This window comes from Zootoca vivipara, chromosome 1, assembly GCF_965207765.1.
Source record: "Zootoca vivipara chromosome 1, rZooViv2.hap1.1, whole genome shotgun sequence".
NCBI lineage: Eukaryota > Metazoa > Chordata > Lepidosauria > Squamata > Lacertidae > Zootoca > Zootoca vivipara.
The window spans coordinates 106,425,692-106,443,043 of NC_142582.1; the positions used below are offsets into that span (position 1 = coordinate 106,425,692).

At 44.0% G+C, this 17,352-nt stretch overlaps 1 protein-coding gene across 2 annotated transcripts; it reads right to left on the bottom strand.

Annotated features, from left to right (window-relative positions):
• Positions 1-500: 500 nt before the first annotated feature.
• Positions 501-16,640, bottom strand: LOC118081536 (uncharacterized). Of its 2 annotated transcripts, none has more exons than XM_035108041.3 (13): positions 16,292-16,640; positions 14,699-14,875; positions 14,210-14,315; positions 12,869-12,970; positions 11,100-11,328; positions 10,245-10,268; positions 9,133-9,255; positions 7,993-8,180; positions 6,953-7,152; positions 4,188-4,279; positions 2,729-2,783; positions 1,464-1,561; positions 501-1,379 (listed from the first exon to the last, which is right to left on the bottom strand). In XM_035108041.3, the coding sequence occupies exons 1-13, from the start codon at positions 16,498-16,500 to the stop codon at positions 1,138-1,140; spliced, it is 1,845 nt and encodes a 614-aa protein (XP_034963932.1). In that variant the 5' UTR covers positions 16,501-16,640; the 3' UTR covers positions 501-1,137. The 2 variants fall into 2 exon arrangements, with proteins under 2 accessions (XP_034963932.1, XP_088511079.1); XM_088654953.1 differs by having other exon boundaries at positions 14,210-14,318.
• Between the last annotated feature and the right edge of the window lie 712 nt (positions 16,641-17,352).

Below are 17,352 nucleotides of genomic sequence, written 5' to 3' on the forward strand. Positions count from 1 at the left end.
TAGCACCCCAGGCAGCAAGCAAGCAAGCTTTTTTTTCCTGTCCAAAGGCCTAAATCATAAATCCCATTTATTTACGTTGTAGAAGTAAATGGAAAAGCCTTCTGCATAGGAGACAGCTGCTAAGATGCAGAATTGCGGAGAGATCTATGGGATCAGGGCTGCCAGACTGGGGGCTAAAGTAGTGCCTGCCAGCCAAATTAAGCCCACGGCCACATCATCTCAAAATAGCAAAGAGGTTATGGTGAAAATGGGAGTTGGTGCAATACACTGGCAGGAACTAGGCATCTTCTGAATCTCACAGGGGCTGAAGTTTTTCCTTGGAGAGGTCAGAACACACTTCTGTGAAGTATTAAAGTAATTCTACAGCAAGAAAGAGGTGGATTATGTGTATAAATTAAGCAAATGTGCGTGATTTAGGAGGTTCTGGGAATGCAATTGCTTCTCTCCATGCCTCCAGCAAAGTTTCATAGCATAAATAGAACAAAGACAGATTTCTTTTTATCACAACTCTTGTACATGCTTTATTACACAATTTGGGTTTGGATTATTATTATTTTGCTGGGGAGGTGGGGCTTGGTCAAACTGACAGGGGACAGAGGATTAAAAACAGGAACATAATAGAATGGGAAGAAACAGGAGCAAGGAGGAAAGGTATAGAAATGCATTTGTATAATCCAGATCCAGCTGTCCAATATCTGAAGCCCAGCCTATGTGCCCTTCAGTTTATAAACATCCCACAGTATTTGTTCATTCATTTTCCAGGGTACTTTCCTCTCCACTAGCAAGGATTAAGCCGAGGCACTACTACATCCAAGACTGACTGATTAGGGCATATCATAGAATATGGGGTTAAAGAGCAGCAACAGTGAGGGATGGGGGAGATTACACTGAAGTGACAGAGTGCAAAAATGCAAATACTGAAGTAAAAACCCTCTGCCCGATCTCCTGAAAACCCATTTTGTTTCTCCTACGTGGGATGAAACCAGCAGGAAGATCAGCAAGCTATTCAGAGAGGGATGTTGTTGTTTCCACAACCTCTGTTCCCACTGGCAGTCTTGTATCCATCCACTTGTAATCTTCCAATATTCAGTCTTTCTGATCTTGCCTTCTTGGTCCAGACACAGGAATCCCAATGACTCAAGCAGGGTCCAGGGAAGGCCTCGTCACCTCGAGGTCCAGCTGCAGCTTGCTTGTACTATTGTAGAACTTGCCAGCACGGTCTGACCCCCCAAAGACCAGAACCGTGCACGCATTGTGCTTGCCCTGGTTCTCCTTATCCGCATCCGTCTGGGGGGCGTAAGTCAAGTTGAGCAGTGTGTGCCCTGCCCGGGGCACGGAGCAAAGGTCACTATGCTTGACTGCACTCCAAGTCAAGGTATCTGCAACGGAAAAGGGTTAACGGGTGGTAGCAAACCGCCACATCTTGAGGGAGTACTGGTAGCAAAAGTGCCGCAAGGTCTTACCAAGATGGAATGTGAATGCATCCCGAAAGGCTCCTCTGACACCACAGCCTCCGCTTATCAGCACTTTCTGATCAGACACTGGAATGGCTGCATGGAAACTGGAAGCAGAAGATGGATTCTTAAGGATTAGAATAAAGCGAAAGTGAGAGCTTGTACTCTTGAACACCACAGTTGCTCACTTCCTGCCTGGCCATCTAGGGTCATCGTCTCGCCCACCCAGCTAATATGCTCCCCCATTTTCTTCAAATGTATTGTGTAGCCATGTATTGTGAGTCCATCACATCATCTGCTTGCATGATCGTAAGGCAACATGGTGGCCAGGACCAGGGCATCTTGATGTGGCAGATAATGACAGTGAAAGGTAAGGAGGCTAAGGCTAGGGTGTGTCTGGTGTAACTTACATGGGATATGTTTTTTGAAAGCAGAAGGCTCATCTCTATCCCCAACTCTGTTCTACTCAAACTTGTAGCATGGATTTGTTTGGTCCATCTCTGTACAATTTCTGATTTGTTCCACATTTTCCAGAGGAAATATCCATGCAAAAATGTTAACAGTTCTTTTTTGGGGTGAGATCACTTTTTAAAAAGCTCTTAACTCTTATGAGGTGATGCGAGGACTGCCTTTTAACCTCCCCACTCTACTCCTTTCATGGTTAACAGCTGCTTGGAGCAGCTACAACAACACTTGAAGACTCCTCTCTGCTAAGCCGCTCCTTAAAGAGCTACAAGCTGCTTGAAGCTGGAGGCAAGTGTAAGCTTTTCCTCCGGGTCATCATGTGATGCGGTGATGACTCTCTCACATCAAATACCGCAAGGACAAAAAGATGGCTGCTACCATCGATCACCTGCCTAGGAGCTTAGATATAGGCAGGTATACCAACAGCTTGAAGGTTTCGCCCATTAAATCAGGGATGTGGAGCCTGTGTCCTTCCTGATATTGTTGGGCTCCAGCTCCCATCATCCCTGATCATTAGCCAAGCTGGCTGGGGGCTGATGGGAGCTGGAGTGCACCAGCATCAGGAGTGGGAGGGGATACAGGTTCCATGTTTCTGCAGTAAAATGATCAAGGACCGGTTTCCTCTTGTCAACTAACAGGCTTCTGAGAAGAGCAACACATGCAAGTTTAAAGCTCTGTCTTTTTCTAGCCCAGGCTCCAGGGATGCCAACTCATGACTGACAACAGCCCTTCAAATATGCACCTCAGACCCCTTTCCATTACAATCACTAGCATTGTTCATGCAAGAGAGCCCCATATTCAACTCTTACCTGCGAGCTGAAGGTTGTCCAGAGAGAAAAGGAACTGAAATGTACTCCATGAAACCTGGAGGCACATGAGGAAAAGTGAAAGATTTCAGATGCAACAAACTTCTTGGGGAGAAGTAAAGTTTGTGGTACCTTAAAAACACTGAACATTACTACAGCAGAAGCTTTTGTGGGCTAGAGTTGGCTTCATCAGACATAAGGAGGAATGTAAACAATGGTATCAATTTGTAAAGAAATGCAAAAAGGCCTGACTAGTGACCATTCACTCGTCAGGCGTGCTCTGGTCATGGGGTCACGAAGACTCGGACACGACTAAACAACAACAAAGTGACCATTCATAAAACTATTGAATTTAGATCACAGGCTTTACTTTTTGCATTTTATTCACTTCCTCTCCACTCACACACCCACAGTAACTTTGTTACACTTCAAGGTGCTACAGGGTTTTGATGTTTTTGCTGAAATAGACTTCACACAGCTTCCTCTCTGGATGGGAATTGCAGCAGCTTATTGCATATAATGCAGAGGTGTCTGTAACTGCATTTTGGCCATAAATCCTGTTACAGTACCAGTAGTCTTACAATGGCCAGTGAAGGGTCATTTTTGATCCATTCTCCAAAATGTTTTGAGGCCAAGTCGTTGTTTGCTAGCACCAGTCTTTCCTCACACCAGTATGCAATATACAGGTGAAACTCGGAACATTAGAATATCATCGAAAAGTGCATTTATTTCAGCAATGCAACTTAAAAGGTGAAACCAATATATGAGATAGATCAGGGGTCAGCAACCTTTTTCAGCTATGGGCCGGTCCACCGTCCGTCAGGCCATGTGGTGGGCCGGACTATATATATTTGGGGGGGGGTGAATTCCTATGCCCCACAAATAACCCAGAGATGCATTTTAAATAAAAGCACACATTCTACTCATTTAAAAACACCAGGCAGGCCCCACAAATAACCCAGGGATGCATTTTAAATAAAAGGACACATTCTACTCATGTAAGAGCACGCCGATTCCCGGACCGTCCGTGGGCCAGATTGAGAAGGCGATTGGACCACATCCGGCCCCTGGGCCTTAGGTTGCCTACCCCTGAGATAGATACATGACATGCAAAGCAAGATATGTCAAGCCTTTATTTGTTGTAATTGTAACTGTCATTAGGCAGGTCAATTATAATTGGACTGTAATTAATGAAATGTAATAGCAATGTTTATTTTTGTATTATTGTAACTATTTGTTTTATTACGGTAGAATTTCCAAAATAAAGCATTTGTAAAAATTAAAAGACAAATAAAAAGTTGCATTACTGAAATAAATGCACTTTTCGATGATATTCTAATTTTCCGAGTTTCACCTGTATACCAACTTCTGACATCTCCTGCCTCAAGGGATTCCTTTAACCTCACCAGGCGGTGGACTTCAACTCTATCCAAATTGAGACAGGGAATGGCAAAGTTCTTACCCAGATCTAGGATGTGTGTGTCATTCAGGTAGAAGGAAGTCTTCTGGCCCCCAAATATGATTAGTTTGTTCCTCAGCAGAGTAGCTGAATGGCTTTGAGAAAGCAAGGACAGACAGTGAACAAGGAAAATGTAGGAAAATAAAACAGCCCCTGCAACATCTATAGCTAGAAATCCACTTTATGTCTTACATTTTTGAATGATTTTTCCTAGCTTCAGTCAATCTCAGTGGCCGTTCTGGGGCACCCACAGGGGCTGTACATAAGCAGCTCCACCATTTCCAAAGCTAGCAAGGCATTTGGTGGAAAGATGCCAAATGTTTGGCCAGCTCCAGCAACGCCTTAAAAAACAAATTACGGTGTTCCACTATCTAAGAGCAACTTGCAAAAAGTTTTAATCAGCTTCATTAAGCCTTTCGGTAGCAGAAGAATAAAATTGCTCTTTCGATAGCACTAAAATAAAATGTGTGAGTTGGTTTTAGATATAATAATGTTTATGCTTCATGTTTTGCCTGTAATTTTTAAAAAAATCTCTGTTGACATAAGCTGGCCTGCAACCTTAGGCTGTGTTCACACTCCAGTTTACTGTGCACTCACCGAGTTTCCGGTGCTGGTTTATAATCTGTGTTCACATGAAGTTATCCAAAATGCATTATGCATCTTGTACTTTGTTATAAGATACTACTGTTTGATGTATTGTTTCTCAAACCAGCTTCACATGATTGGAATCCTTATGCCTCTTTGCATAGGGTAAAAGCATCCCTGTGGGAAACAACTTCACTGAAATCTATGGCAGTAATGTGAACACAGCCCTAGAGTGGAGGGCAGGATATAACCCCCTCAAAAAAAAGACACACATAAACATAATGTAATATGAACCATGGAACACAAAAGGCTTTTTTGCTAGAGAAATGCATCAAGTAAACACAAGTTTTACAGCACTGCCAGAGTAGATTCGCCAAGATTTTATCTAGATTAAGAACAAACTCATTAACTCATCAGAAGTGATAGAATTTCACCCGTTTGTTAAAAGTTTTATTTAAGGAACATACTAGGGAATGTATAATTTGATCCGGAGACCTACAGATCCAACACCTAAGCTGATCTCTGCAAAATGAGAAGAAGCTTCTATTAATTCTTTCTCTTGACCAGCAGGTTTTTGTGAATTCTCTGATTAAGAGAACTGAAAACTATTTAGCCAAAACACAAACTCCCATGCTGGAGTTAAGGAAAACTTCATCAAGATTTACACAGCTGTATCAATATCAGCTACAGTTAGAACTGGATATGGAATAACTGATTGGTTCAAAATTGGGAAAGGAGTACGACATGGCTGTATATTGTCTCCCTGCTTATTTAACTTATATGCAGAATTCATCATGCGAAAGGCTGGACTGGATGAATCCCAAGCCAGAATTAAGATTGCCGGAAGAAATAGCAACAACCTCAGATATGCTGATGACACAATCTTGATGGCAGAAAGTGAGGAGGAATTAAATAACCTTTTAATGAGGGTGAAAGAGGAGAGCGCAAAATATGGTCTGAAGCTCAACATAAAAAAAACCAAGATCATGGCCACTGGTCCCATCACCTCCTGGCAAACAGAAGGGGAAGAAATGGAGGCAGTGAGAGATTTTACTTTCTTGGGCTCCATGATCACTGCAGATGGTGACAGCAGTCATGAAATTAAAAGATGCCTGCTTCTTGGAGAAAAGCAATGACAAACCTAGACAGCATCTTAAAAAGCAGAGACATCACCTTGCCGACAAAGGTCTGTATAGTTAAAGCTATGATTTTCCCAGTAGTGATGTATGGAAGTGAGAGCTGGACCATAAAGAAGGCTGATCGCCGAAGAATTGATGCTTTTGAGTTATGGTGCTTGAGGGAGACTCTTGAGAGTCCCATGGACTGCAAGAAGATCAAACCTATCCAATTCTGAAGGAAATCAGCCCTGAGTGCTCACTGGAAGGACAGATCCTGCAGCTGAGGCTCCAATACTTTGGCCACCTCATGAGAAGAGAAGACTCCCTGGAAAAGACCCTGATGTTGGGAAAGATGGAGGGCACAAGGAAAAGGGGACGACAGAGGACAAGATGGTTGGACAGTGTTCTTGAAGCTAACAACATAAGTCTGACCAAACTGCGGGAGGCAGTGGAAGACAGGAGTGCCTGGCGTGCTCTGGTCCATGGGGTCACGAAGAGTCAGACACGACTAAACGACTAAACAACATCAATCAATATCAGTATATGAGCCTGGTCCTAAAACCAGCAAGAGGCACTCACTCCACTTGTGAAACGAGGCTCTCATACTTCTCTCCCGTCTGTGACAGTCCCCCTGCAAGCTGATCCTTAAATTGCATGCAATAAAGTTATGCAGCCCACACGAGACACCTTGGATCCAAGCCATAGTCTTGCCTTCTACTGCACAGAGCTTTTAAAATGGCATTGTAAGCTTCATACTGGGAACAGGGGTGTGAGAGAATAAAGCACTCCCAAGGAATTCCAGGCAGAGAGGATGGATAGGAGGTTTCTGAGGGACCCTCAGTTTGAGGGGCGGAGACCCTTGGCATTATAGCACTATCAAACAAAGTAAACACCCGCATGAAAATGTACAAGTGTTTTCAAAGAAAGTACTAATTACACTATTTCCAACCGCCAGGGAAATAAAATAAAAATGAGAGCAATGAAGTTGTCCATTATCACACTTCAGTGAGAAAAATCAAGAAATCAGCAATAAGATATTCTCCTCTTGAAGCAAAGAAGACTTACCCAAGCCTAGGCAAAGGCTTCTCCCCCTCAACAATGGGTTGATACCAGATCTCATACTCGGGGTTGAAAACAAAGAGTGTGTTGCTGCAAGCTCCCATCTCCAGGCATGACATTTTAGGGAAAGCTCCTCCGAAGACAAATAGCTCCTTTCGGTAGATGGTTGCACTATGGTAAGCCAGCGTTGGCACTTTACCCTTAGCCTAAGGAAGAGATCACCGGTCACTGTACAGGCTTGACATTTTAGGCTGACTTAGCATCAGCACCACAGACAGCTCCTTTGCTGGCAGCATCAATGAACAGGATTCATTCCAATGCCTTCCTAATAGACCTGATAGCAGCTGCCTCAATCACTCCCCACCTGAGCTGTGATCCACCACTCTCTCTTACATGGAGGGAAGGTGCTTACAAAAGTGGGGAAGACTCAGGGATAAAGACACCTTCTCAGATGGTTTGCTCTTTTTTAAAGATTCTAAATTCTTGAGCACTGGTAGGCAAACTAAGGCCTGGGGGCTGGATCCAGCCCAATCGGCTTCTAAATCCGGCCCACAGACGGTCCGGGAATCAGCGTGTTTTTACATGAGTAGAATGTGCCCTTTTATTTAAAATGCATCTCTGGGTTATTTGTGGGGCATAGAAATTTGTTCATTTCCCCCCTACTTCAAAATATAGTCCGGCCCCCTACAAAGTCTAAGGAACAGTGGACCGGCCCCCTGCTGAAAAAGTTTGCTGACCCCTGTTCTTGAGGTTTTGTGAGTGTCATTTATGTTTTAATAATAATAATAATAATAATAATAATAATAATAATAATAATAATATATTATTATTATTATTATTATTATTTGTACCCCGCCCATCTGGCTGGGTTTCCCCAGCCACTCTGGGCGGCTTCCAACGAAGATTTAAAATACATTAACATGTCACACATTGTTGTAAATTGCATGTTGAAAACTGGGACGCAATTTAAAAACAAAGGAATGGATGTCTCTTATATAATAACTGTTCTCTTTGTTGCTCAAGGCTTTGTTTCTCTTGCGACTCACAGACACATGAAGCCACTTCCATGATGCCGTGTCCAGAACATGGATGTTGCTGTAGCGCTTTGCCTCCCTCATACCCCCAAAGATGTAAATGCGCTTGGTCTCTGGGTCATATGTGGCACTGTGGCCCCTTGAACACTGTGGCATGGAACCTTGTGCTGGGAGATCCATGGGGAACCAGAAGTCATTGTCTGCGAAATCAGCAACAGAAGTGAAAACTCAAGATGTGCAATAGGGTGGGGGGAAAGTTGCACAAAGTAGTCGCCAACATGCTAAAAGCTTAGAGGTGGCTTCCCTGCTAACCAGAACACAAGTAGTGTGCAAAGCAAGTTAGATCCAGCCACTTTCAAGTTCAGATCACCAGGCATGGCAGATACTCCTTTAAGAACTACCCCCATATAGGAAAAGCTGATTCCAATTCAGTTTTCCTCTGATCAGTTGCAGACAGTGTCAACATGTACATCATAGAATCATAGAGTTGGAAGAGACCACAAGGGCCATCCAGTCCAACCCCCTGCCAAGCAGGAAACACTATCAAAGCATTCTTGACATATGCCTGTCAAGCCTCTGCTTAAAGGCCTCCAAAGGAGGAGACTCCACCACACTCCTTGGTAGCAAATTCCACTGCCGAACAGCTCTTACTGTCAGGAAGTTCTTCCTAATGTTTAGGTGGAATCTTCTTTCTTGTAGTTTGAATCCATTGCTCCGTGTCCGCTTCTCTGGAGCAGCAGAAAACAACCTTTCACCCTCCTCTATATGACATCCTTTTATATATTTGAACATGGCTATCATATCACCCCTTAACCTTCTCTTCTCCAGGCTAAACATACCCAGCTCCCTAAGCCGTTCCTCATAAGGCATCATTTCCAGGCCTTTGACCATTTTGGTTGCCCTCTTCTGGACACATTCCAGCTTGTCAGTATCCTTCTTAAACTGTGGTGCCCAGAACTGGACACAGTACTCCAGGTGAGGTCTGACCAGAGCAGAATACAGTGGTCCTATTATTTCCCTTGATCTAAATGCTATACTCCTATTGATGCAGCCCAGAATTGCATTGGCTTTTTTAGCTGCTGCATCACACTGTTGACTCATGTCAAGTTTGTGGTCTACCAAGACATCACTGCAAGCAATGAAGCATCTCACCAATTTCCAGTTTCCACAGGGCATCTTGGCAAAATTGTTGATTAGTTCCTTCGCCACCGATCAGAACAGCAGTTTCAGGGTCACTCAGGCACATGGCATGGCACCACCGAGGGCTTGGACATACTGCCGAGAGATGCAGGAGTGGAGACAGCAGAAACATACCACAGAATCCATCTCATTTCATTACGGGAGGGTTATTTGGGAGAAGTTCCTCCTGAAACCTACACCATGACTGATTCTGGCTGTTTCCATACTACCCTTCATGTGGAATTGCCATTGTTCGTTCACTCACTTTTTACAGGTCATCTAAATGACATCAAATCAATATCCTCTAGTGCGTTTTCTTGGTCCTCAAACCACAGAAAATCCTGTGCAAACTCCACATATGTAGATGGTCTTAAAACTAATCTTCCACTTTTCCTAGAGCTGCAGTTTAGGTACACCAGTGACACTGCAGGTAAATGAAGCTATAGCCATGCCGGTACCATTTTGTCATTTTTCTATTCTATCTTTTAATTAACACCAATGTTCTTTGGGCTACTTTTTCCCAACTTTTAAAGGAATTCTTGGGAGTAATTACCAAATTGCTCTTTAAAACAATAAACTCTAGAATAACTGCTTTTTAAAAGGTGGCTCAGATGTACTCTGTCTTTCGCAGCCTAGGACTCTCATGCCTATAAGGGTAGACTGAACATAGTGAGATGTGCAAATACAATAATTAATGGGCGAGATTCAACTAATGATTTCTGTCAATGTAAGCCTTGCACAAGGGCTTCTGCTTGCAGATTGAGGCTTCTCCCCCCCCCTTCTTCCCACTACATGCCCCCCCAATTGGCTCGAGGGGAGAGGGGTCAGGAGAACTTCCAGAACAGCACACAGGGAGAGGAGAGGGGGGATTGTTCCTTACAACAAGCTGAAATGCTTGCCCTGACAAAATGATCACCTTAGCACGACATAAAATTCCTCCCACTATACCCTCAAAACACAGGAAGTCGGTTGCAATACCACATGTAGCTTACACTGGAAGAGCAGTAACTGGGTATTCCTAGGATCTGCTGTTCTGGAAGCACTGAATGAATTCCAACAAATTGTTCAAGGAACAGGTATTTTACCTTGCAGCTCTTTAACTTCCAAGTCTGCAGAGAGAAAATGTTCAGGGAGGTTACTATTCTCGTGCAATGCTCTCTCCAAACTGATTTTCAATGGGTCATGCATTTATATTGGAAAAAAAGAAAATAATGCTATTTCATCATAAGCAAAGAAGTTATCATCCTGCATCAGGCAAAATGTTTTAGAATGCACACTCAGTAATTCAACATGCATTTTTTGCGCACCGGCGGCCAATCCACACATTAACATTGGTAATGCATGATTCTCACCCCACCCTCAAACTATAAATACCAACAGTGAGGGAGACACTATCAGAATCAGGTCTGCAGCATGTAGTGGGATTAGCTCTTTCCTATCATGTTGTGGCTCTGATTAGTAGTCACCTGTTAAAGTCATTATTTGGCACAGGAAGGAGCACCACCATTGGTGCCAATCTGGCAACAGTTTTTCGATTGCATGAAAATGATGACTGGCCAGGAAGTTAAAGAACAAATTGGAGGTTGTCTCCATAAGCTGCAAGCAAACATCATTGATATCATCAAGTATATAACTCTCTGCTAGGTATCTTCCCCAACTCCTATGCATCAGGACAAATTCATATAAATTAGAGCATTCTGAATGTGTGTTGACTAGATGTATACAGGTTCTGGCATGTGCTGAAGCCTTGTATTTTACAACATCACTGGAAAGTTTCTGAAAAGGAGGCCAAGCTAGTAGGAAAAGGTGGGGGGGGGGCGGAACTGGACATTGTACATTCATGGGAGCCCAAATACTCCTCCCTGTCCCAGAATGCTATACAATTACAAGCTAATTTGGTCTCAGAAACTAGACATCACTCTTGCTATAGATTTACTAACCTTCAGATTCCTGCTGCCTGTTGGATGCCAAAAGTTCAAAGAGAACCCTCCTGGTCTTTAGGCGAGCTGAATTAGATGTGCATGTTTTATTCCTGGCCTCCTCACAGTCCACCGGTGCAGCAGTTGTTTCTGGAGCAGGAAGCATGAGCAGGGTTTCCATGGGTGGAGAGAACTCCTTCCTTTCAAGCACAGGCTCTTTAACAGGCATCGCTGAACTCCCATTCTTAGACTGTTCCACAAAGAACAGAATTAGATCAGGATCAGAAATCATTCAAGCAAAATGAATGGGCCTAATGAAAAGGGCTCACTGAAGGCAGGCACTACAGACAACTCCAGTTTTCCCTGGGCTGCCCTAGACAAGGGGTCGTCAACGTGGTGTCTTCCAGATGTTGTAGACTACAATTCCTATCAGCCCTGACCATTGGCCATACTTGCTGGAACTGGGAGTTGTGTTGCCCAACATCTGGAGGGTCCCATGTTGGCTATTCTTACCCCATATGCTTTGCTCCTGTTCTGTCCAGCTTGAGAGTTTTCCCCAAAGCATCTGGTAAACCACTGTTGGAAGTAGAAGGTAGGGTCCAGCAGGGTTCATCAAAGGCCCAAGCACTTATAGAATCATAGAACCCAACTCGCTCAATCTTCCTCATAAGGCTTGGTTTCCAGATTCTTGATCATCTTGGTTGCCCTCCTCTGCATGCATTCCAGCTTGTCTACGCCCAAAACTAGACACAGTATTCTAGGTATGGTCCGACAAAGGCAGAATAGAGCGGTACTATTACTTCCCTTGATCCAGACACTCTACATTTGTTGAAGCAGCCTAGAATAGTATTAGCTCTTTTTTTTCTTTTTTTTCTGCTGCATCACACTGTTAACTCATGTTCAGCTTGTGGTCTACCTAGATCCTTTTCACATGTACTACTGGCAAGCCAGGTGTCCCTCATTATATTTGTGCAGCTAATTATTCCTGCGTAAGTGTAGAACTTGTTATTTGTCCCTACTGAAATTCATTCTTTTAGTTTGGTCCCAGTTCTCTAATCTATTAAGGTTATCTTGAATCCAGATTCTGTCTTTCTTCTGCGGCATTAGCTATCCCTTCAAGTCTGGTGTCATCTGCAAATTTGTTGAGTGTGAAATGCCAAATGAAGTTTCCACTACAGAATTTTGATCACAAATGCAATCTCTGAGCAATTGTTCTAAGTCTATGACCTCAAGCAGTCCTACAGATCACACAGAATATGGTAGTAGAAATATGGAAGGAACCACTTCAGATTGTAGGTGCAGATACTGTATATCTTTTGCACACTTTCCCACACAAAACACAAACATCCCTGCATGTAGAGGATAGGCAGAAAGGTTTCAAGTAGCCCTCTCCCCGGTGTGGGGAATAGAATTACAGTGGTACCTCCGGTTACGAACTTAATTCGTTCCGGAGGTCCGTTCTTAATCCGAAACAGTTCTTAAGATGAGGCGCGCTTTCACTAATGGGGCCTCCCGCTGCCGCCACACTGCTGATGGGTGACTTCCGCTTGTTCACAACCAGGAGCATCTACTTCCGGGTTAGCGGAGCTCATTACCCGAAGTGTTCGTAAGGAGGATGTTCCACTGTACTCTCCTCCTCTTCCCCATTCCCTCAGTAGGAATAACGCTTCCAGAATTCCACTACCTGTCTATGTAACTTGTAGACGGGTCGTGGTCCTAGAGGTTAACAACAAGCAGTTAGGAGAATGGAGAAAAAGCCACCAAAAGGAGACCTCTATCTATAAACCTACCTCAGGTGCCTCATCCAATCGCTGACCTGTATCTTCTGGAAGGACAGGTGACTGATTAGGCTCTGTGGCCTGAAATGGGCGGGTGGGGGTGCTGTTGAGCAGCTAAGGAGGAGACACACACACATGAGAACAGCACTTGCAACTTGAGTCAAAAGGCAATGCAAAGGTGAGGAGCACCCTACATTGGAGGCTTTTAAAGAGAGGGAGGTATGGTTCAAAGGATGTGACCCCTGTGTAAAGGGGTAGACTGAGTGGGCATCTTTCTGTTCCCTCTTTGGGGGTCTCTCTCGATTACACAGATCATGGTTGCCATAGCAGCAACCAGTATGCCCTTGAGCCTGCTGCCAGTGTTGCTATTAAATGCCAGGTTAGTCCATAATAAAATCTCCCTTATTCATAATTTAATTTTGGATGAGGAGGCTGACGTGGCTTGTATTATTGTATAACTAATTGGATAACTGCAATGTTCTGTACATGGGCTGCCTTTAAAATATGCTGGAAACTGGGAGATACAAACATATTTCATCCATGCTTTTGTCATCACTGGCTTCCAACCAGTTTTCAGGCCCAAATCAAAGAGCTGGAGTATCTCACATGTAGCTACCGTACTCAATCCGTGAGATTTGTTTATTTATATCCATTTATAGGCTGCCCTTCGTCATGTTGTTCTGTGGTAGTGGCCCAAAGGGCCATAATGAATGTGATAATGTGAAGTTCCAGAGATAGTTACATACAGCTCAATACAACAAGCAAACTAAGCACACAAACATTACTAGGCAATAAATTAAATCTAATCAACAGTCAGGAAACAGAAACAACACTATAGTGGGAAGGGTATTCTGAACACGTCCTGCAGCCCCAAAAACCTATGCAAAAGGTGCATTTGACCTGACATTGATATGTATATAATGATGAGGCCAGAAGGAGAGGGCGTTCCAAAACCTGGGGGGCCACCACAGAGAATGTCCTCTCATGCATTCCTGCCTACAAACTTGATAGGGTAGCAGAGCTACCAGCAGTGCCTCCCCTGCAGATCTCAACAGTTGAACGTGTCTGTGAAGGAGGCACTTCTTCAGATACTTAGGGCCTATATTTGATGTTTTATTTATATTTTAGGCTAAGTATTTAAACTTTCAGGGCACATGGCCATCACAAGGCAGAATAATAGTTACACAGCATATGAATATTCATTAACAAGTAGCATTATACAGGAACAGATACTTTTAAGATTTCCATTTTCATATCTATCTGTATATATGGGTCACGTTAAAAATGAATCCACATGGACCCAGTCTCAGTAGGCAGGGAGTACAGAAATGACAAGATAGAAAACTTTCCTACCTGTTCCTCGACAGTCAAGAGAAGCTTAACAGGGTTACCATTCTCTACCTGCTTTAACGAAGCCATCAAAACATCCACTCGCCAGTCACCTTCCCATACCAAACACCTGCTTGAGTAAAACAGACAGATCACTATTTTCTTGCTCTGCAGTAATTTTACATTTATTTCAACAGCTGATAAGAGTTAAATTGACAATACATTCTTAATCTTTAAAGACTGTCCATAACAGAACAAATGGATTTGGTAGGTTGCAATAGCACAACATCCTCATGACAGCTGCTGTAACTAATAGCATGTTGATCCCTGAAGTCTTAAGTTCAGATCCAGCCTTTGCTGGCCCTGGACACATTCCCTGCTTTGAAAATAAGGAATTTATTCCCTCTTACGGTATTTCACAGAACTTCCTCACGGTGTGTTTGGAAAGCACTTGGCACGCTAACAAGTATCAATACTGGCACCAAAATTCACTAATTATTATCTAGAATTTACCTTGCTTCAGGCCCCAGCTTGCCAATCTTTTGTGGCTTAACATTTGGATTCACTAATATTTCCACCATGATGCTTGTCTTCTGAGAATAGCGGCTCCAGTCACCCAAACCAAAGACCACTAACTGTTTGGGCAGTGGAAGTGGTAAGTGCGTCTGGTAAAATTTCTGACGGCATTTGCTTAGAGAGGAGAGAAAATATATTAGTCTCAAAAGTGATAGCATGGAAACAAATTGAGAAGGATTCATAGTGATGGAAAGCAAGAGTGGAAAAGACTGGTGCTGTGTACGCACAATCATGGGTGTGGCCAAGAGGGGGCAGAGGGGACAGCTGCCCTCCTAAATCAAGTACAGTAAATAAATATACTTAACTGACCAATTGTGTTGCAGATAACTTGATTCTGCCCCAACATCAAGCCTGCCCCCTAAAATAATTCCTGGCTACGCCCATGCACACAATACCTTTAAAGCACATTTGAAGCACATTTCCCCCTCAAATAATTATGGGCACTATAGTTAACTCTGAGGGGTAAATTACAGTGCCCATAATTCTTTGAGGGGGAAATGTGCTTTTAAAGGTGTAATAGCATGTACGGTATGCAACAAAGGGATTCCTTCTCACTTATTCCCTAAAAGAAGCAAGAGGGATTGACAACCTGTTTTGAAACTTTGGAACTATATTTCTAGGACAGAAGGGACCCAAGCGAGGGCATATATACAAATGTGAGGCTTACACCGTGTGTAATCTGAATAGAAACCCTTCAATATGCCAATTATGAACATTGCTTTTACAGCGGCTTTCTTTGCACCAGCAGTCCCCATTTACCAGTCTATATACCAGTCTATATAGCAGTCTATTCTCCAATAGCTGCCCCCATTTCATATCTTGATGGTTTTGTGGATTCCTCTCTAACTTCCATCTTGCTTCCCATAACTGCCTACTAAACACGGTTGAATTCTAATGTATGTTCTGTAACAAAGGCAGCCAGATGCACTGGGAGATAAGTTCTGTTGAATAAGTGGAAGTTAAAAGACCTAGAGCCCTAAGGAGTTAAAAGGAAATTAATTTTAAAGCTTATCAGTTTTCTAATACACAATGCATTCATAAACTAGTGCAAGAGAAGATACAGCAAAATGCATAAAGGAAGAACAATCAGCAATGAAGAGTTCTGGTGAGGCCTTGACTTTGGTTGGCAGAATTGGGATATTGCACACACTTCTTTTCATATGTGAAACGGTGAAAGGTTGCAAAACATCCATGCCTATTTTAAGTGCTTGTTTGCTGGTCATGCAGAAATCGGCTTTTTACAACATGTAGATAAGCAGCACCGCTTGCAAATGTCTGCCCATCAAGCTGCTGTTAAAGGCACACACCTACACTGGCTAGCTGAGAAGTAGTTGGCAACCCTAAATGCACCCAAAACGTTGCTAGTGGTTAGGCTCCGGATGCCGCACAAGACTCTTCGCTGCTTTCATGGTTGCTGTTGGTTTCCACGTGCTAACACACCGTATCGATCGCACATAAGTTTTCCAAACCCTTGCCCGCTTTCACTCTCCTGGATGGCGAGAAAGGCGAGCCGCCGCGCGCAGGCCTCACCTGCTGAGCTGCCGGGGCGGCTCGCGCAGAGACCAGAGGGCGTAGAAGTGGAGCTTGCCTTCCCGCCGGGAGAAATCCGCCCCTCCGCGGGGCTGCGGGACGAGGGCGGCCTCCCCCCGCTGCCAGAGGCCTCCGGGGGCCCAGCTCCATCGGCGGCGGGGCGTCCCCAAGCCATCCAGACTCAGGAAACTGGAAGTGGCAGAAAGCATCGCAGAGGGAGCGGCGTTTGGCGCCCACCAACCCACCCGGTTTGGGGGACACCACGGGGGACTCAGGGTAGCATAAACTGCTCCTCGCTCCTAGGTCTGGGTAGGTCGGCACGCGGCGAGCTTGGGCTGGGCTCGAGCACTCTGCAGCTGCTCAGAGGTGCTGTTTATTATAGCCCCGCATATTCCAGGGCGGAGCTTTGTGGTACCAGCTACAGTAGTTTCCTGATCCCTGTTTAATCAGTTTCAGGTGTGACCAAACCGACCGTGGTTTATTTGCAAGTGGGTGGGGGAAGAAATGCTTGGCTGGTTAAGGGCAGGCTAGAAAGCTGGTGCAGTTCGGAAATATTTGCCCCTAGACGCGGGTGGGGGGGGGGCGCTTTTGATGGCATAGATATGATTCCAGTTGTGAAGCACGCACCATTCACATTTCTCCATGTATTGCAGCTGCTGCTATATTTCTGATAGAGGGAGCAAATAGTTGTCAGCCCTGGTTTTTAAAGAGAAAAATACTCTGAGCACCTGCACTTTCACATGCTGCAGAAGAAATCAGCATCAGACTTGGAAGCTGTTTGCTGCTGCTCCTGTCCTATGGGTAGCCATGGGCTTTGGTCCCAAGGCCTAGCTGCATCTTGGGGCTAAAGCCCAGACCATCCTAAATGCAAAATGAGAAGCAGCCTTGCCCCTCTCTCTCAAATTCTGTTTTCCCCACTTGCTGTTCTGGATCTGAACTGATTTTATGTATGGGGTGTTTTAAAATGTTTTAATATTTATAGGGGGTTTAAAATTGTTTTTATATGCAATTTATAAATATGTCATTATAGTGCCTCGTGGGAAGCAATTGACAAAGGAAAT

Coding starts and splice junctions, on each gene's coding strand:
- LOC118081536 (XM_088654953.1), bottom strand. CDS start 16,500: ATGCTTTCTGCCACTTCCAGTTTCCTGAGTCTGGATGGCTTGGGGACG. Junction 10,269..11,099: donor CAGGCAGCAGGAATCTGAAG/GTTAGTAAATCT, acceptor TTCTCTCTGCAG/ACTTGGAAGTTAAAGAGCTG. Junction 9,256..10,244: donor GGAAGTTAAAGAGCTGCAAG/GTAAAATACCTG, acceptor ATCTCTCGGCAG/TATGTCCAAGCCCTCGGTGG.